The following is a 21,004-nucleotide window of genomic DNA, read 5'->3' as shown; positions in this document are numbered from 1 at the left end:
TGGACACTTCCCTCCCTCTTTGTTTGTCCCACCTTCAATTTTTCTACTGGTCCCCACTAAGAGGTTGCTTCCTCCAGGAAGCCTACCCTGACTCCCTCCAAAGATGTCAGGTGTTCCTCTTCTTACTCTACTTACCACTGCACCTATCACACCGTGTTGTGATTGCTGATAATAACTGTCTGTCTCTCCTGTTATATCGTAAACTCAGTGAGAAAAGGGGTGGTGCCTGTTTCTTCTTGCTGATTATTTCCATCAAAGAACAGTGCCTGGTATGCAGACTTCCTCTTTTTGTTGAGTGAATAAATAAAACTCCCATCTATTAAGTGCCATTCTGCAAAAGGCCCTATTCTTAGCCATTTCAACTCATTAATTTATTTAATCATGAAAGAATTCTTTCACTCTCATTATTTTATAATGATGAAAATAAAGTTCAGAAAAATTAAACAACTCATCCAAAGTTATGTAGCTCATAAGTGGTAGGGCAAAAATTCAACCCTGGTCCCCAAGCCCTCATGTTGCACCATGACACGGTACTGCCCTACTGATAATATGGCAGTAATGCGTTAGTGCATTTAGTTGAATTTCATACAAGGTCTGACGTCTTTTGTCTATGGCCCTGTTAACTTCTGTTGTGCAATTTAGGGAAAAGTCACCTCCTTGAATACTCTGTAGTTTGAGAAGAATATTTGTTATATTTGCAAAATGGAATGAATTTGCAAGTTTTCCCCCCTTTTTCCACCCAAAAGAGGTCTGTGTCCTTGAACATAAAACACAAATAATCCCTGTGCTGTTAATTATTAGCAAGTCATCCCATTTGGAACATAAGGAAATAAAGTAACAGATATACCAACAGAAGATTACTAGTTAACAGGCATTGCTAGAGAAGACTATAAAAGAATTTCAGCATGATTTTCAATATTCTGCCCCCATCATCATCACCAACAACGAAATAGCTAGCAACCATGAAGTGGGAGGTATCAATTTTTTTAATTTTTCTACTAAATTTTACTGAATCCAGAACAATGCAAAAAAATGCATATGGAATAGGTAAGATATTTTGTGCTTTTCTTTTGTCTTTTTCCTATATGGAAATTCTTAAATTTGCTTTTATTCATTTGCCTTGATTTATTTATCATACTTACTGTTCGACACAGAGGAAAAATATTTAATTGGTGAATATCATTAAATGAATGATAAACTTGTATATTTATAAGAGTACAAGAGTTTTACAAAATCATGGCAGTGCTTAACGTTACCTGTGAATGGTTCAACGGTTCCAAGAAATTGGAAGATATAAAATCTGAATTTTAGTGTTAAGTCTACTATAAATTATTCTCATTAACTTTATTCCTTAGTTTCTTAGTTTTCTCAAGTACAAAATTAAGATGCTTGGATACATGATTCCTAATGTCCTCTCAGTTCTAAAATTGTATAGTTTTAACTTAGACACAAACATTTACATCTAACAACGATTACTTTCCTGATTGCAGTTGAAAATATCATTTCTCATGAAGTTTATCTTGCTTTCCAGCTTCCATATTGGATTCTTCCCCATGCTCTGCAGAGATGAATTTAGTTGACCTGTAAGTTTTGCTTGTATAAATGCACTTTAAATATGCAAAGCAATGAAAATTTTAGTTAGGTAATTGAATAAAGTTGGATAGCCCTATGAGTTTTTAAAAGTGTGAAAGCAAACTAGACAATGCTAAGAAACGTTATTTATGTTGAATATCAAATTGATATTGAAGAAGTTGGACTGTTACTCCATGCCTTAGATGTTAACCCCAAACTCTAGATTCCTTGTAAAGAGATGGGACAAACAAAATCAGATTTTAGAAACTGAAGAATAATGTCTGATTGATGGCAACTATGTATGAATTCAGGAATTTTTCTCATCAATACTAATAGGATGACATTACCATATTCTCTATTCTGAATACTATTTAATCCTAGTAGCAAATAGTTGGAGGCAAAATGTTCTATTTTTGATTATTTGTAGAAGGTATGTTGTTCTCTTGAATGATATCTTTCTGTCCCACACTTCTGAAGTTTCTAATAAGGAATTTAAAGTTGTGTGTTACAGATACTGGTTGCACACAGAAACCTGCAGAAGCATTGCTTTGGGTCAATCCATGATCAGACTTTTATCATGCTGGTAGTAGACACAGGTAGAGGTCTAATGACCAATTCTTTGCTTAAAAAAAACAAAAATCAAAAAACTACAAAGGGTATAAATACCTTCAATTATGGAGACATTGCAGTGGGTGGATGACCACAAAAGGAGGAACCACTCTTAGGGGAAATCCACTTATTTTCATTGTTAACAGATATATGTATATTTATGGGGGAAGGGGACAAGAAGACAGACATTTCTTCCTGGATGGCTAAAATTTCACATACTTTTTTAGCAAAAGTCATCCCCTAAACAGGTCACAACATAACAGACAATAAAAACAAACAAAAACTAACCTTGAGAAAAAGATTGATGTGTCTGTTCCTTAAGCATTCATATGTATTTTTGTTTCAGAGCTACCATATTTTTTGCCCAGTTTGTTCAAGAGGCCACTTACAAGGAAGTAAGTCAAATGGTGAAAGATATATTGACGGTAATAGAGAAATCCACTGGCAGTGAGCAGCCTGCAGGGTGTTTAGAAAACCAGGTGAGTGAATAATAATAATTTTTTTAAAAAGCACTGTGATATTTGACCAAAACTCAGCATGCAGAAGAGAAGATGCAGGGACTGCATAAGAAATAAATACATTTAAATATCTCAAGACCTGTTTTATGAAAGGAGGTTTAGGTTAATTCTGATTTGCTGGAGAGAGCAGAGGAGAAAACAATGGGTGTCTATTGTAAAGAGACAATATAAGCATGGTGACTAAGAGCTAAGGTTCTGAAATCAGAGTATCTGGGTGACCATGGGCGTATTACTTAACTTCATTGAGCTTTAGTTTCCTTATATATAATGTGAGGAATAATAATAGCTTCCATTTCTGGGTTGTCATGGAGATTGATATGATAATGGTAGCAGGGGTTAATTTTTATTAAGCACACAATGTGACAGGCATTATTCTCAGGAGTGTTACATATCCATTGATAATCAAAATACTTTGTGACATGGAGCATAGCATTGATGAATCAGAATCAATGTCCAGTGAGCCAAGAGACCCTGGCTGGGGCTCATTGGTAGAATATCAGCTTTGTTTGCAAATATTAATTTATTAAATCTTTATCATAATCCTAGGAGATAGATGCTAATATTCCAGTTGGAGAAGATGAGGCACAGAGAGGTTAAACAACTTTCTTAACGGAGTCCAGAACCAGGATTTAAATTATGTCATCTGGCTCCAGAACTAACACCCTTAGTGACTTCATTATACTATACACTATAGTGAATGTGAGGTGCATAGCATAGATTAGGGTTGACAGATTTAACAAACAAACGACAACAAAATATGAAGCCCTCTTAAATTTGAATTTCAGATAAACAGTGACTACTTTTTTTATTATAGGATATCCTAATGTAACAGTTTAATAAATAACAGTTATTAGTGTTTATTATTATCTCAATATAGAAAAGAATTAAGAACTTTAAAATGATTAGAGCTACCAGTTCTGGGACAAAATGCCCAGAGAATCCTCTGTCATGATGGAGCTCGTGAAGTAGCCAAAAAATGATGCACCTGCAATATTGCAAAGGAGACGCCCTTTTAAAGATATAAAGTACTTTACAACTCTGAAATTGATGACTTAAATAAAAATCCCTTATAGGCATCTCTATTTTTAGCTTGACATGTGAAATAAGCAAAATACATTTTATATTGCAACTTTACATCCAATGAGACATCCAAGGTGATGTTACAGATTAGTGATTTACCATTGTAAACTTAAAGGCATGATTTTTTAGATGGATTGGGAACTGGAAGTCTTAGTTAAGATTTCCAGGATTCTCTAAATATTAGCAGTTATAAAAGCTAAATTAAAAGTTTCCTGAGATGAATGAAACACATGTATTCCTCAGAGGCATTCATCAGACTAGTGGTGTTATCACCTGATTTTGGTAAAGCTAAGGCAAACAAGAAAGATTTTAAGCATTTACAATGTACATTTTAAAACTCTCTCTTTTTTTTTTTGATCTTAGTTCCCCAGCCAGGGATTGAACCCAGGCCACAGCAGTGAAAGCTCCAAGTCCTAACCACTGGACTGCCAGGGAATTCCCTAAAACATTTTAGCTAAATCTATAATTAGACCCATTAAAAGTATTGGAAGCTATTTTTATTCAGTTTCAAAATATTTTGATTTTTATGTGAAAATAATATCCAATTTTATATCAGTGTCTCATAATAAGAATGCCAGATGGAGTATCTATGTCCTCCTTTTAAGATAAAATAATTTTGTCTAATAGACATGTGTATTATTTAAGTTTGAAAACTATATTCTGTTTTCCAAACACATAAAAGAAAGCTATCCCATCAGGCTGAAACTAAATGTATTGGAATTTGTAGGGGGAATTATTTTCCTAATCTACCGTTCTGACTTTAAATATTAGAAAACTTTTCATGTGTTTTACAGCATTTTTAGGTAAAGTTAGTTGTCTTTCATTAAAAATAAATCTTATAGGTATCTGCCTTTCTGGAAGAAATTTGCCATGAAAAGGAAATTCCTGGCAAGTATGGGCTTTCAGACTGCTGCAGCCAAAGTGGAGAGGAAAGACATGACTGTTTCCTAGCACACAAAAAGGCCGTTCCAGCATCCATCCCACCTTTCCAAGTTCCAGAACCTGTCACAAGTTGTAAAGCATATGAAGAAGACAGGGAGCTATTTATGAACCGGTAAGGATCCGATTTTAAAGGTAGATAAGACCCCAGAAAGAGTGCAGTACTGAGCAGAATCTACAAATTCTGCAATTTGTGGCTGTATTCTAAAACGTGGAGAAATAACGTTTGGTGTGGCATCTGCTGAGCTCCTGACCTACGAGATTAGGTGAGAAACATTAAGTGTAACTTTGTCTCCACAGCACATAGATAGATGGGTATAGACCACACAGGAGACCCACCAGTTTTTCCTTTAGTCTCTTAGATACACCTTGTTTTTTCTAATTTTAGCTTGCCCAAGAATATATTAGTGTGGCACAAAATGACTCCTTCTAGAGCCAAATATTTGGTGTTTTGTGTTCACCAAATTGCCTGAAAATAGAAAATGTTAGCGATCCAGGAATGTTTAAGGTACATAAGCATGTCTAACATTTATTGAGCATTTAGGATGTTTTAGGAACATGTGTGCTTGGCACGTATGAGCATATTAATGCTCACAAACAGCCTATCATCTCCTTGTCCTCTTTCTCTTCATTCCTTTTCTTCTTTCTACTTTGCAGATGACGAAATTGAAGCTTAGACGGTTAAGACAATTGGATGAGGGCAGACCACTAGTACATTCTCAAGTTGGGATTTTAACCCAGGTTCTCTGTTGGGGAAGCCTGTGTTTAACTCTTAATCACTTCTACCTTCCACGTTGTTGCCTAATCCAGAGAAATATAGAGGCTGCCCTTAGAACATCTCTGCTATGTTGACTGCCAGGGTGGATAATCTCGTTCTGCACTGATGAGAAAAAAGACTCCACCTTTCTCTTTTACTTAGTGGAGGTGTGGCCTTGTTGACCCCCAAAACATATCTGTGTAGGCTTATTGAAAAGGATACTTTCATAAGAATCATAGTCAGTGTTTTTGCCTAGTTTGCTCTTATAATCTCATAATAAGATTTTTCCTTTTCTTGGAGGATCTTTAGTGAGGAAAATTTTGACAGCAAGTGGAAAAAAATATGACTATTTTCTGAATCTTTAAACAATTCCAGAGTCCAGTTCCAAGCAGTAGCAGTCCTATTTTAATGTGTTTGTAAATCTTACTGATGATCCTTTTCATTTCACAGATACGTCTATGAGATAGCAAGAAGGCACCCCTTCCTATATGCACCTACAATTCTTTCTTTGGCTGCTCAATATGACAAAATAATTCCACCTTGCTGCAAAGCTGAAAATGCAGTTGAATGCTTCCAAACAAAGGTATTGTATTTGTGTGGATATCTGAACCAATAACTTCAATCTGGCTATGACTTACTAAAACCAAACAAAGTTAAAAATGGAAATATGCTTTGTGGGCAGAGTATCATTTTCAGAATAGAGCATATTCCAGCACTCTGCTATTCTTTGGGCTAAAAATGCTGGGTTTGCTCTTTTTTTATTCATTCCTTTATCCATTCATTCAGCCAACAATCATTTTATTATTAAGGAAGTGAGTTTGGTGCGATAAAGACAGAGGTAGAGGTGATAACATAAATGAAAGAGAACAGAGTAAGAGGTGAAGGAAGCAAATGAAAGAAGATGGGGCAGAAGGAAAAAGAGCAGAAGAAGAGAAAAAAGGTGAACGAGAAGTATGATAAGTGCTTTATATTTATTATTTCTTTTAAACCTTAGAATGAATTTGAGGTGTAAGTGTTATTGTCATTTAACAAACAAGGAAACTTAGGTTTAGAGATGCAAATAGTTTTCTTAGGTTTTGGAGAGCTAGAACAACATCCACGATGAATTACTTGCTGCCTGAAGTCCTATAACAAAATTCCTAAGAACTGTGACTATTCCCAGAATGTCAGGCTGTGATGCAATCTTACGTTTTGTTACTGAGAAGACATTTAAGAAATTATCAGGCTTCGATTTGTTCAGAATTAGAGTTGTTTATTCATTATCTCAAGTATGAAAGTTACACGTGTTTCTGTTTCAAGATTTTTTTTTTTTTTTTTTGCGGTACGCGGGCCTCTCACTGTTGTGGCCTCTCCCGTTGCGGAGCACAGGCTCCGGACGCGCAAGCTCAGCGGCCATGGCTCACGGGCCTATCCGCTCCGCGGCATGTGGGATCTTCCCGGACCGGGGCATGAACCCGTGTCCCCTGCATCGGCAGGCGGACTCTCAACCACTGCGCCACCAGGGAAGCCCTCAAGATATTTTTAATAATTCTACCTGGCATAGATGTATATAAACCCATCTAAAAGAAAGAATGAATAAAGTTCTGCAAAGATATATTGCATTTATAAGTTTTAGCAAAAATTTTTAGAGTTTCATGTTTTAGTTGTATCTGTTGTTTTTCTAAAATTTTTCATTTTTCTATCTAGGCAGCATCAATTACAAAGGAATTAAGAGAAAGCAGCTTGTTAAATCAACACATATGTGCAGTAATGAGAAAGTTTGGACCCCAAACCTTCCGAGCCATGTAAGTTTAAGCTCTATCTAGGGAAGAAGGTGAGATCTGCAAAACTCCCATTTTGCAGTTTGAGTCCATTTTTCACATTGTTACTGTTGTAGAGAATGAAGTTTCCTTTGATGAGAGCTAATGTGATTAGAATCATGAAATCCTAGGATTGGGAGGAACAGATCAGTCTGCTGTTTAACACTTATTAAAGTTTACATGAGATAACACTTGAGAAGACTTTGGAGATTTATGCTTTTTACCTATTCTTCTAGATACTCAAGTTCTGGACTGCAATCAATTTACACCTCATAATTATACTACACTTTTTGTTTTTTTAGAGAAGTATTACTGTTTATTATTTTTATGCATTAGTTCATTGAGATATATGCTTTTTGATGTGTGTTATGATCTAAAAGAAATGCTCAAAAATTCCAGTTGTTTCTCTTTTCATTTGTGCTTGTTTGTATGCTTTATATCTGTAAGAGATTTTAAGGTTCTTGCGGTAACAAGTTTGCTTTCTTCCCAGTACCCGACACAATGGTTTTGATCTATGATCTCCAGATGTTATTAAACTGTTTTTTTTTTTAAGTTGATGGAATGATCTTAAGCAGATATACCACATTTTCCTAGAGTCTCTACAAGGTAGATTAGCCTTCTCGAAGTATCATTTAAAATTTCTGGCTTAACAAGAAATTCTTTACATTAACTCTGCTTCCTAACTTCCTATAAAAGTCCATTGTGTCAATTGTTGCTTTTTATGAAAATATTCACTTGAGGCAATAATATTAGAATCCATTGTCCAGAGGAAAACAAAATAGTCATTTCTGAAGAACTGGCATGTATTTTCCTAACTGATGAAAGCATGTAACTCACTGAAGTCTGTTTTCTTGTCCCAGCTGCTAAAAAGCTCAGAGGCAAATTTGGAGTTTTTCAACTGACTGCATTAACTCTTACACTTAGCATATTTGCCTTTTCTCTTTTCCCTTGATTCTATCTATCTATCTATCTATCTAATCTATCATCTATCTATCTTTCATCTATCTAATTTATCCCTATCTCATCTATCTATCTTTGTTGTTAGGATGAGAGGAATATTAAAAAAAAAGCCCAAACAATTGAATCAGGTAGTTCAACCTCTTCATTTTTACACATGAGTAACCCGAGGTCCAGAGAGATTAAAACAGTTTACCCAAGACCACACTACTGGTCATCAGAACAAAGTTTTTCTAGATCCTTTTCATGATTTTTCTTTCTTTTTTTTCATTTTATTTTATTTATTTATGTTTATACAGCTGGTGATCCTTGTCATCATTTATTTCCATTACACCTACTTGTCTGCTATGTCAGTGATCTCTAATTGTCTGTGTCCTGACAACTGAGACTTTGAGGTCAAGTATAGGAATCAGAATTACCAGTGGTTTAGAGCCCCACTAGCCAGTATGGCAGCCACTAGCCACACGAAGCTCCTAAGCATTTGAAATGTGGCTAGTGCAAAGGAGGAACTGTGTTCTAAGTGTAAAACCTGATTTCAAAGACTTAGTATGAAAAAGAAAATGTACAATATCTCATTAATAGGTTTGAATGTTATAAACAACAAGGACCTGCTCTATAACACAGGAAACTATATTCAGTATCTTGTAATAACCTATAACGGAAAAGAATCTGAAAAAGAATATATATATATATATATATATATATATAACTGAATCACTTTGCTGTACACCTGAAACTAACACAACACTGTAAATTAACTATACTTCAATAAAAAATGGTTTAAAAATAAGTTTTAATGTTGATTACATATTGAAATGATATTATTTTTGATATATTGGGTTAGAAAACATATTATTAAAGTAAATTTAACCTGTTCCTTTTTACATTTTAATATAGTTACTAGGAAATTTTAAATTACATAACTGGTTTAAAGTACTCTTCAACTTTTATGCTGAAACATTTCTAGCCTAGAAAAACATCTGACCTGCTAATTGAAGAGTATTAAGTGAATGCATTTAAAGTTTATTTATTTGTTTGCTTGTTAAATGACACATTTAAAAATATTGTACACAGTGAAGACAGATTAAAGTTTTTGGTCATGGATTTAGTTCCAAGACTGACTGATTCTTCTTGGAAGAGGTCAGATTATGCTTTAATCACCCTCCAACTCTATTAGAAACTTAAAGATTGATTCATGATTTGCTTTAGTTAAATTTACCTTAGTAATACAATGTAAGTTAAGATTTTATTATAATGACATTACTTATCATTTGCTATCCATAAGTAGTTAAATTTAAATGTTCTCAATTTAAAAAGAAAATCCGTCTTTATCAGTAGCAGCAAAAATACCAGTTGCTCTAGGCCACAGTGGTCTCACCAAGACATCTCTTAAAATTTATACGAACTATGCAGAAGAAATAAGAATTTTGTTTCTTACCTCCTTTTTGGGTCACACTACATGTCTTGGCATGATGACACATTTGAGTGCTAAGTCTGCTCCACTTTCTTGTCCCATTGATATGCACATATGCATCCTTCCCTATATTCTAAGAAGTAATTTTTTCTCCCAAGTAAAAGAATGATTATCATTCTCATAGAATTTTCCATTTCTTAATTGTTTATCCTTTTTAATTTTTTCCCACCCTCTCACAGCAATGATCCCCAACACTCAGCATCAGGGTTGAACAGCAAAAAGATAGATATCATTAAAATTCACAGGAAAGGTTTTAGGAAAAGATAAATCACTTCTAAACCTTTTGTAGGGCCAGATCACAGTTTATAGAGCCACTGCCTTGAAAGACTGGGCTAGAATTAACAAGACATAACACTTTTCCTTTTCTTTTTAAACGAGAACATATTGGTCTTTTATCCTTGGAACTGTAACTATACTAATACTCTATAAATGTTATTTAAGTTTTTTTTAACATCTTTATTGTGGAGTATAATTGCTTTACAATATTGTGTTAGCTTCTGCTGTATAACAAAATGAATCAGCTATACATATACATATATCCCCATATTTCCTCCCTCTTGCGTTTCCCTCCCACTCTCCCTATCCCACCCCTCTAGGTGGTCACAAAGCACAGAACTGATCTCCCTGTGCTATGCGGCTGCTTCCCACTAGCTATCTATTTTACATTTGGTAGTGTATATATGTCCATGCCACTCTCTCACTTCGTCCCAGCTTACCCTTCCCCCTCCCACGTCCACAAGTCCATTCCCTGAGCCTGCGTCTTTATTCCTGTCGTTATTTAATTTTGATAGATAACCAAGATTGATTCTAATTCTTTTTTTCCCCTTAGAACTGTTACTAAACTGAGTCAAAAGTTTCCCAAAGCTAATTTTACTGAAATTCAGAAACTGGTCGTGGATGTGGCCCACGTACACGAGGAATGCTGCAGAGGAAATGTGCTGGAGTGTCTGCAGGATGGGGTGAAGAGTCTTGCCTCCTATAAAAGAGATATTCCCACTCCCTTTTCTTTCTTTTGCTCTCATTCTAAATGGGAGAAGGGTGTCTGCCATGAGTTGGTCATAGAATGTGGAAACTAGCTGACTGAGTGAAGTTACAGATTTCTTAACAGTAAAACTTGAATCTCTTTTGTTGACTCTGCTTTTCACTTAAGGGATGCGCCCCTCTTCCTAGACCAGTGCCCATTCGTTCTTACTTGTAAAGGAGATGGTAACCTCTCTGGAGGTCTCCACACAGAATTTTTGTAATATATTTCACCCATTTGTGCTTTCATTTGATAAATATATATTGAATACTTTCTATGTGCTAGCCACTGTGGGGTGTACCTGTTAGGAAGGCACAAACTGGTTTTAAGAAATGTATAGTTTGATAAGAGAGATAAGACATGTGACCTCATTGGGGTTAGAGACTGTCTTTGGTTTACTGTTATTTCCATAGGCCATCAGCGCCATGCCTGGCACATGGAAGGCACTCTATATTATATACATAGAGCTATTACATGAATACAACAAAATAATAAAAGAAACATAAAAAATAACACAAGATATTGTTCTATACGGTAAAAAGCTAGCCATCATGGAGAGGTGTGAATAAGGGCCCTAGGGGAATTAAAAACCAAAAACAAATACCCCCAAAACAGAATCCTCAAGCATGCCATAGTCAGTTGTGATTTAAGCAGCGTGGCGTTGGTCTATTTCGGGGCACCCTAGGCTTCCTAGATGTTGGAGGCCTGTCTATCCCCAAATTATTCCCTCTCTGGTCCCCTGTGATACACCTTCTTCTTCAAGGAGGCTTAGATTCATTGCTCCTAGATATTTTGGTGGCTTGAAACCAGGGCTGGAATATGGTTTCCAGAAGGTTGAAAGTGAGGATAGAATGCTCCTTTCAGCCAGTCCACGGCAATTTGGCTGAGATACACTTGAAAACCAGCAAGAAGCCAAGGCTGTAGGGGAGACCTGAGGGTGAGTCTTTGGGCCCAGGCAGAGAATCCTGTTGTCAGTAGTTGGGGCTGCCTCCAAGACAAATTTTCCTATTTCATTTATTTTTCCTTTTAGAAGCATTTACCTTCATATTAGGAATGGTAATAAGAATGATTTTATTTTTCTTTGATGTGAGTTGTATCAGTTTCAGTTGACTATTTTACTAATTTGTATACTCATTTTTTAAAGTTTAGTTTTTTCAATTTTTGGACTTCAAACCACCCTTTTCCATTAAAGTGAAAAAAATAATTTAAAAGTATGGTATATAAGTTGGATTCTAATGACTGAATAATGGGTTCTAATTGTTCCTGGTGAGAATGCACAGAATTTTCAGTCCTTTGACAGTTACGTGTAAGCTCGGCTTCTTTCTGGCCACTTACGTGCATTTCATTATCTATAGACTGCCCTCTGGAGGTCATAATCGGTTACTGCAGGGTTATATAAACAGCTAATGTTTACTACCAAATTTCAGTACTAATAGAAAGATATGCATCAACGTGCATGTCATTTCGTTTGAGGAGTACGTTTGTCTTTTGTTTTTAAAAGCTTGCTATTAGAATAAAATAGTAGATTTTAGCTGACAACTATGGAAAGAAGACTTGAACAAACAAGGCTATGTGGAAAGGAGTGAGGAAAGGTAGAGTAGGGAGAAAGCACTAAAATGGGAGACAAGGTAAATGTCTTCTTCCTTCCTTCTTTCCTTCCTAGGACTGGCCACGAGGTCCTGAATTAAAGAATAAATGTTTAAAACTTAGACTTTATTTTTCTATTACAGGAAAAAATTATGTCCTACATATGTTCTCAGCAAGATATTCTGTCAAGCAAAATAGCAGAATGCTGCAAATTACCCACCGCACTTGAACTTGGTCATTGCATAATTCATGCAGAAAATGATGACAAACCTGAAGGCTTATCTCCGACTCTAAATAGGTTTTTAGGAGAGACAGATTTCAACCAACTTTCTTCAAGGGAAAAAGATCTCTACATGGCAAGGTAACACACTCTGTACATGTCTGTTCACACAAGTAAAAATTGTGATGTGACTGACAGCTTTGTGTTGTTGAAATGGTTTCTGAACTCAGTATATGAGGATAATGTTAGAATGTTCTAAGCCAAAATATAGTTAGGAGGAAATAACTAGGAAATAAGAATAGGGTCTATCTTATACTGATGAGACTTTCACCACTGCTGTTATTAACTGGCTTGCTTATGAGGATGCATTTTGTTTTGTATCAGTTTCTCTGGCATCAGAAGCATTGTCATCCCTGTATGGATTACTCATGTAAAGACCACCATTGGACTTCCGAATAGGATATGGATATTTTTGTAATAAGAAAGGCTCATAATTAAGAATGTGCTTTTTCACAGTGCATGTTTTAAAAACTTTTTCCCCCAAATATAACTTAATAGATAATGGTAGATAGAAGGGCTTTCATTGTAGCAGTTTATTTGCTATTTATTGAATACATGTTTTATTTTTTGAAGGAAGTGAAAATACATTTAGAGACATTTGCAGTATGGTAGCTGTAATTGACAAGACATGTTCTCATTCTATTTGCTTTTAAGGGGAGCAAGCAGTTCACACATTTTCCTTTATTGTACAGTGTGTATCAGTGGACACTATTAGAAGAGGGATTTGTGCAGCTCTTAGGACACTATACTTAGTGATCTCCAAAGGTCCTTCTAAATCTGAGTCTGCTTTTAATGTAGTAATGAAAAGAACGGTGCAATTTTCTTTTTAATATTCCTGGAGGATATTACTCTACTGTTGATTAAAATTAGACATGCACACATTGTTTGCACCGCTAAATTAAATTATGCAAACAAGAACAAAGTGCAGATTTCAGAAACCTATAATGACATAATTGGAGGAAGAACTAATATGACCTATTTCTACAACCTGGGAACACAATTAGTAAATTCAAGAATACTCTTTAAATTTACCCATTCATACATTCTGAAGCTAATTGTTTATTTAATAGAAGCAGTTCTTCAATTGGAAAGGTTCTTTGCAGTAGAAATTTTCTCAGCCGAGAATGATCTTCCCCTAGACACTTTGTGTGGCTTCCTTCACCCAGGTTTTTCCTCCTGAAAGAGCTACTCAAAGAGACTTTTCTTGACCACACACTCTAAATTGTCACCCCTTTTCCTTCTTGTCTACCTTGCTTTATTTCTCTTCATTGATTTATCACTACCTAAGATTGGATGACCTATTTCTTATTGGTTTCTGTCTCCCTATAATGCCTGCTTTTGAGAGGTCAGACATTTTATCTTATACATTATTGAATCCATACTGCTTAAAGAAATTGTTTGCACAGACTTGGCAGTGGAAAAATATTTGTTGTATGGATAGATTTCACGTCCGTAATTGAAAGTGAATAGTGCAAAAGAAAACAAAATACCGTTTTAGAACAATTTGAGGGATTATAATTTTTATTAATAGCTTTGCCATGCGTATAGTTGAAATAATATTTGATTTCTAGGTTTATTTATTTGCATTTTAACTTCTGCATGCCATATAACACAGGAATAATTTGTCTCTTAATTCCAATAACATGATTTTTTTCACCCATATTTCAGATTTACTTATGAATATTCAAGAAGACATACTAAGCTTGCTGTCCCAATAATTCTAAGAGTTGCTAGAGGATATCAGGAGTTATTGGAGCAATGTTCACAGTCTGGAAGCCCTCCTGAATGCCAGGATAAAGGGGTAAAATGCTCTAGCTTTTTAAGGAAAATCTGGAAAGCTAGATGGATATCATGCATTAAAAGTGCTGTTTGTTTGAAAGCATCTAATTACTAATGAGCAGTTAGTTATATCTACTAACTAGCTATCTAGCTGTTAAGTAGTGATTAACTAGTAGTCAACAACTGTTGGCTTATTTTAGAAATAAGAGTGTTTTAACCAAAAGTTCTTTGATGCACAGAATAAAAATAATATTCATTTTTGAATAGCTCCACTCCAGAAAGGCAAGAATCTTGTACAGAAAGAATTGTAACTTTTTACCCAAAGTTTGAGTTCTGCCATCAAATAACTTGGTGATTCGCAAAGTTTTAAACTTATTCTCCCTAAAGTTCATTTGTCTTAATTCTCACAATTCATCTTTAATATTAAAAAACCCTCTAAAAGTGGTTTCTCTAAGATTGGTATCAAAATAGAATAAACTATTACTGGCCAATTTTTACATACAAAGTTATGTGTGAAGAAAGAGAAAAAAATGTATGTAATAATGCTTGTATTTTCAGGAAGAAGAGTTAGAGAAATATATCCAGGAGAGCCAAGCGCTGGCAAAGCGAAGCTGCGGCCTCTTCCAGAAATTAGGAGAATATTACTTACAAAATGCGTATGCTTTTTTAAACAGTATTTTGAGTGATTTAAGATCATTAACTAGTGAGGGAAAGACCCATCTAAATTAATCACTCATGGCTACCCTAATTCCAGCCCCTATGATGGACTGGAGGTCTTGTAATCTGATCACCCAGTTTCCAGTTCCAGAAGGTGGCCTTCCCCAGTTCACTCTCTTTAGGAGCAACAGATGGCCTGTGAAGCCTGATCTGTGGTACTGGCTTTGGGTTCCCCAAACCGTGCAGAATTTTGCAGTAAAGATACCCATTGTATCATAGCCTGTCGTAGTTAAAGCGCCAAAAGATCAAAGTGCATATCGAGGAAACTTCTGAGGTTGGGAATAGGAGTCAGCCTGCTGCCCAGCGTTTATTTTCCCGTTGTGATCTGTTGGTGTAAGAAGAGGGTAGGGAATGCTTATCAGAGTAAATGCGCCTCCAGCGTCGGTCCAGGTACCACGTGGGTGAAACAAATGAGCTAATTTCATGTCCCCTGATGCCAAAAGAGGGTCTTTGAGAAGGAATGAGAGTCCAGAGACTCCTGAAGGACTCGGCAACATTTGCTGAAAAATGCTTCTTTCAGGTTTCTTGTTGCTTACACCAAGAAGGCCCCTCAGCTGACCCCAGCTGAGCTGATGACCTTGACCAGGAAAATGGCGACCACGGGAGCCACTTGTTGCCATCTCAGTGAGGACAAACAATTGGCCTGTGGTGAGGGAGCGGTGAGTGTTTTGTTTTGTCCCATCCTGTTTCTGCCCTGTTGGGCTTGAAATAGCCTTATAATTCCCATTTAGGGGAAATGGGGAAAACCAATGTGGAGATGGCTTTCCTGGACTTGTTGGATTAGTTGCAGTTGAAGGGGTGTAAGAACCTGGCTCTGAATGGTTGGCGTGTGGGCAAGCTTCCTGTCCTTCTAGAATGGCTGGTAGAAGGGCAGTGAGTCTATTCAACAAACAAGCAAGCTTTATGTACAGGGGAGACAGAAAGACTGACACGTCACTCAGTTCATGATTTCACCAAATACCTACTTTAATGTTAAAACAGAAAAAGCTTCAACTTTGACAGATTAAAATATGCTATTTTGTTTTTAGCCATACCTATGTTTTTGTCTTTTATAGTTTAGTTTTTTATGATGATATGAGGGACAATTTATTCCCCGTGACAGGGTGCAGTGTACAGAACAGGTAGGTTCCACGTTCTGAAGAGTAAAATGACTTTCCAGTTGGTAATGCCAATAATCTTTACTTCTTAATGTCATACATATGATTACAGGTTGAATTTTTTTTTTATTATTTTTTCCCTTGAAGTCACAATTGTGAGTAAAATTGTGTATCTTTTTTTTTTTTTCACCTTTCCTCTTTTTGATGATGGGGAGTCATTTGCTAGTCAATCTTCATGTCCTGGAATTTTTTGTCAAAGGTTAGAAATGAAAAGAAACTTTCCTGTGATTAAGCATCATCTTTGTCATTTATTGAATCCCACACGTTGGGAGGATGCAGGGGCACAGGATGGTGTAATCAGGAGTATAAGTTCTGGGGGCCTCCTGCCTACATTCCCATCCCACTGTCACCACTGGTGAGTCTTGTCACTCTGGGAAAGCTAGTTATCTCACTAAGCTTGAGAATTTTCATCTGACATTTGAGAATAAAGTTAGGATGGCTGTCTTAAACGAGGTAATCCGTGTGACTCACTCAGTACTAGCCTGATACATAGTATGCCCACAAAATATGTTGGCCCTTGTTACAAGTTATTATTAGGTGTTTAAGAAATATCTCTGAAGTCTGGAAGGTAGGCCAATTCTACATTAGGAAAGCCGTAAGGACACACAGACTCACACACACACACACACACACACACACATCTTATTTCTTTACAATTAGAACTACATATTAGCTGTATGTATGTATGTATGTATGTATGTACATATGTGAAAGGGTTAGGTTTGTGCTATTCTTACTTCAGAAAGTGATTCTCTGAATCCCAAAAATAAAATGGAAAGCTCAACTAAATATACATGGAAAATGTAGGCCATGTATTGATTTCAGAGACTTTTCCCCTTCAGAAGTATGTATGTAACTGAAAACGTGTTTTAAATCGCTGACACAAATAGCTGAAGTGGCTCTCTTCAACATCACTTGTGGAACATTGGTCACTAAATGCTGAAGTTTATCCCAAACAAGTGGGTAAATAAGAATGTACAATATGGCAGCACATGATCCCTATACAGACAGCAAATTTTCCTGTAAATTAATTATAAGTTACTAGACATTAAACACTATTGCAACAATTTTCCTGAATCAATTCTATGGCTGATGCTCCCTCTCCTTGCTTTCTTCTTTCTCATTCTCCTAATTAGGCTGACCTTATTATTGGACTTTTATGTATCAGACATGAAGAGACTCCTGTAAACCCTGGGGTTGGCCAGTGCTGCACCTCTTCATACGCCAACAGGAGGCCATGTTTCAGCAGCTTGGTGGTGGATGAGACATACGTTTCTCCGCCATTCTCTGATGACAAGTTCATCTTCCATAAGGATCTGTGCCAAGCTCAGGGTGTAGCACTGCAAACAATGAAGCAACAGTAAGAAATGAGTATTTGCTAGCATGGAGAAGACTGACAACACTAAATAGTGGTGGAGATTTCTACTTCACACACCCAACACCCTTGGGCTCACCAGGAGAAAATTATTACTCCAAAGCACTTAAAGTGACTTTCAGAATAGTCTTGTCTCAGAGTCTTCATAGCCTCTAGTCTGGAAAAATTCACTGGGGCAGATAATTTCCTGTTTGTAACAATAGTCTCCTTTTAAACTATTGTTGTGTTGCATCTTGGGATCGAGGGAAAAGGGGCCATCTATTTCAGGTTATTAGGATATATCTTTGCAGTAAGTCTTGGGGACTTCCATTCCAAGCACTGAATAAACACTTTTGAATTTGTTTCCGTACTATTTACTCTTTGAAGAGAATAATCATAACGTTTGTTTCAACCATGCAATATGGGTGTTATGAAGTGGAATACACATTTCAGTTCATTGTGGGAGGCATTCTGTAATGATGATAGTAATGCAAGTCAATGTAACTCATGTTCTCCAAATTCCCATGCATTTTCATACTCCCATACTTTGTAAAAGGTCTTCCTTCATTTTGGAAAACTTGTTCATCCCTTTTTTCTCTGTCACAATCTGAGGCATGTTTCTAGGTACAGTAAGAATGCCGCCTGGCAAGCCTCCCCTATTCCCTGGGTCAACATTAATTCCAGCCTGAATGTATTACCAAATGAGTATTACAGGCAATTAGGACAGACAATGCTCAGGTTAGGGGTGTGATAATGTGAATGACAAGGGTTTGGAAGTTGGAGCCTTTGAGTATGGATAAGACATATTTTAGAAGAGAGAACTGGAAAGAATTTTTTAGGCAAATAAGAAAAAGACTATTTCACTATAAGTAAGGTGGAACTGTGAAATAGTGTTTCATCTATAACCTGCACAAGTCCAGACCCATGGAACATTTAGCATGTTTCTCGCCTCAGTCTTTCTAATAAAGTATTCGCCAAGATGTATGTGGTGAGTCTGGTGATGGGTTAATGGAATGAGGGTTTAGGGTAAGGGTTGCCAGAGCTCTGAAAGTTCTCTCCTAGGAGGGCTTTAGAAAAAGACCATTGCATAGCAGACTTCTCTTTTATATTGTTTTGTTTTAAATCATAGGTTTCTCATTAACCTTGTGAAGCAAAAGCCACAAATCACAGAGGAACAACTTGAGGCCGTCATTGCAGATTTCTCTGGCCTCCTGGAAAAGTGCTGCCAAGGCCAAGGGCGGGACGTCTGCTTTGAGGAAGAGGTATGTGCAGCTCATGTTTACACTCAGAATACTTGGTTTGGAATTTTTTGTAATGAATAATGAAAAGAGTATCCCACTAATTTATAATTTTAAAATAATGCCAGAGATATTTAATTCAGAAAGAGATTGAAGGACTTTATAATATTTAAAAATAATCACAGTTTTCTCACTAAATATTAGGAGAAGTGTAATTTTAGAGTGTATTATGAGAATTAGTAATTTTGATTTATTTTCTAGTGGAGAAAACTGTAAAGTGAATATATAATTAACTGATGATAATTTAGACAGCTTCTGGCTTAAAATTTATCAATTGAGCTAAATGGATTAAAAGGATTTAATAGCAAATTAATTGTGCACATAGGATATTGGGGGACTATTTATAGGAAATATATTCAACTCAGGAGCAAGGCTTTGAATATTAACAGAGTAGTAATTAGGTATTATCTTAATATAATTATTTAGCAATTTTAGCTGGATTTGTAAATTGACTACATTTTGTAAGCCTCTAGCTTGTATTACTAAATATATTTGAATACAGCATCACTATATTTTAAAGAGATATTCTATCATTCAGCCTTTTTGCCAATTTTATTTGACTACCTCATGATGTAGAAGTTTAGATATTTTGTTATTTGATAATATTTAGAAATGTTGAGTTTTTCAATAGATAATGTAATTACATGGGTTTGAGTGTGTGTACTTATTAGTATGTGTCTGTTTTTGGTAGGAGGGGGTGGGACACAGATAATGAAATAAGATAAAACAAAACTGATAAAATAGATTTTATGTAAACCATTTCTGAAAAATATGATACAAAAAGATTAATGTCCTCTGTTTTGAGAACACATTCATTTACATGCAGAGAACATTAACAAATAGTAGCATAGCAGTATTTTCTCTGCAAACCTTTTAATTTCTGTGACTGATTTGTAGAGAAAGGGGAGAGATGGGATGAGGCTTTGTAAAAGTTGGGAGATTGGTATAGGAAAAACAATACCTCCTGTTGATAAGAGTGGAGTTGTTTTCCTTCTGCCTTCTATTGTCCTAGTTTGTTGACATCAGAGTTGTATATCTTTATTTTTAACTTGGTTGATCTATAAACCAATGAATTCACCCCTAGGCAGTGGAGAGTTAACTGTACAACTGGCACAGTGGTCTACTTTTTTATCTGATGATTCTTATTGACTGATTTATTTTATTTTTATTTATTTCTTTTTTAAATTGAAGTAGAGTGGATGTACAATACTATATGTTACAGCTCTATAATATAGTGATTCACAAATTTTTAAAGATTATACTCCATTTATAGTTATTATAAAATATGGCCTGCATTCTCTGTTGTACAATATATCCTTGTAGCTTATTTTATACCTAATAGTTTGTACCTCTTGCTCCCTTACCTGTATATTACCCCTCCCCCCTTCCCTCTCCCCACTGGTAGCCACTAGTTTGTTCTCTGTATCTGTGAGTCTGCTTCTTTTTTTTTTATATTCACTAGTTTCTTGATGATTCTTTTTAATTTGCAGGGTCCAGCACTGATTTCAAAAACTCGTGCTGCTTTGGGAGTTTAAATTACTTCAGGTAACAAAAAATTCAGATAAGGCTAACTATAATGTTGATTCTCCCCAAATATTGATCCATAGTTAAATACATCCTAAGAGCTAACATTAAATACTTTTCTTAAAAGTAAATGCAATTCAGTAAAAAAACTTCTTTAAAAACCCTGGAACAAAATAATGCCCACAATGTTAAATTAGTGATTCAACTAACTCAAAATTCTTTAAGGTTATTTCAAAGGCTTCAGAGAATGTCATTAGAAGGCCTTCCTATCAGTTTATCTGATATAGATCCAATATATGTATATATATAATATAAAATAATAAAACCAGTTACATCCTGCATCTGTTAATTTAATTAGTACTTATATTTTTGTTCTTGTTACAGGGGGAAGAGAAAAGACCAAAAGTCTTTATTGTTTGGTGTGAACTTTTCCCTTTAATTCTAACTGATTTGTGCTTTTTGTGAATTAAAGAATTGATGAAGACTTTTATGTGAAATTTCCTTATCATAAAAATAAAGTATCTCCAAATGTTTCTTTTTCCCTAGCCTGCTTATTTATGAACACTTATAAATAATTTCTTC

The 21,004-nt window shown here is 35.6% G+C and overlaps 1 protein-coding gene across 1 annotated transcript; it reads left to right on the top strand.

Moving 5' to 3' along the window:
* Positions 1–869: 869 nt before the first annotated feature.
* Positions 870–20,953, top strand: AFP (alpha fetoprotein). The gene is made up of 15 exons (XM_065877189.1): positions 870–1,047; positions 1,532–1,583; positions 2,528–2,660; positions 4,622–4,833; positions 5,926–6,058; positions 7,162–7,259; positions 10,535–10,664; positions 12,457–12,674; positions 14,262–14,394; positions 14,931–15,028; positions 15,610–15,748; positions 17,383–17,606; positions 18,730–18,862; positions 20,389–20,443; positions 20,807–20,953. Exons 1-14 carry the CDS (start codon positions 963–965, stop codon positions 20,431–20,433), a joined length of 1,833 nt encoding a protein of 610 aa, XP_065733261.1. The 5' UTR covers positions 870–962; the 3' UTR covers positions 20,434–20,443; positions 20,807–20,953.
* The last annotated feature ends 51 nt before the right edge of the window (positions 20,954–21,004 follow it).

The sequence above is a fragment of the Phocoena phocoena genome, chromosome 5 (genome assembly GCF_963924675.1).
Source record: "Phocoena phocoena chromosome 5, mPhoPho1.1, whole genome shotgun sequence".
NCBI classification, from domain to species: Eukaryota; Metazoa; Chordata; class Mammalia; order Artiodactyla; family Phocoenidae; genus Phocoena; species Phocoena phocoena.
The sequence above is the reverse complement of the archived record's forward strand: the minus strand, read 5'-3'. Positions and strand labels throughout refer to the sequence as shown.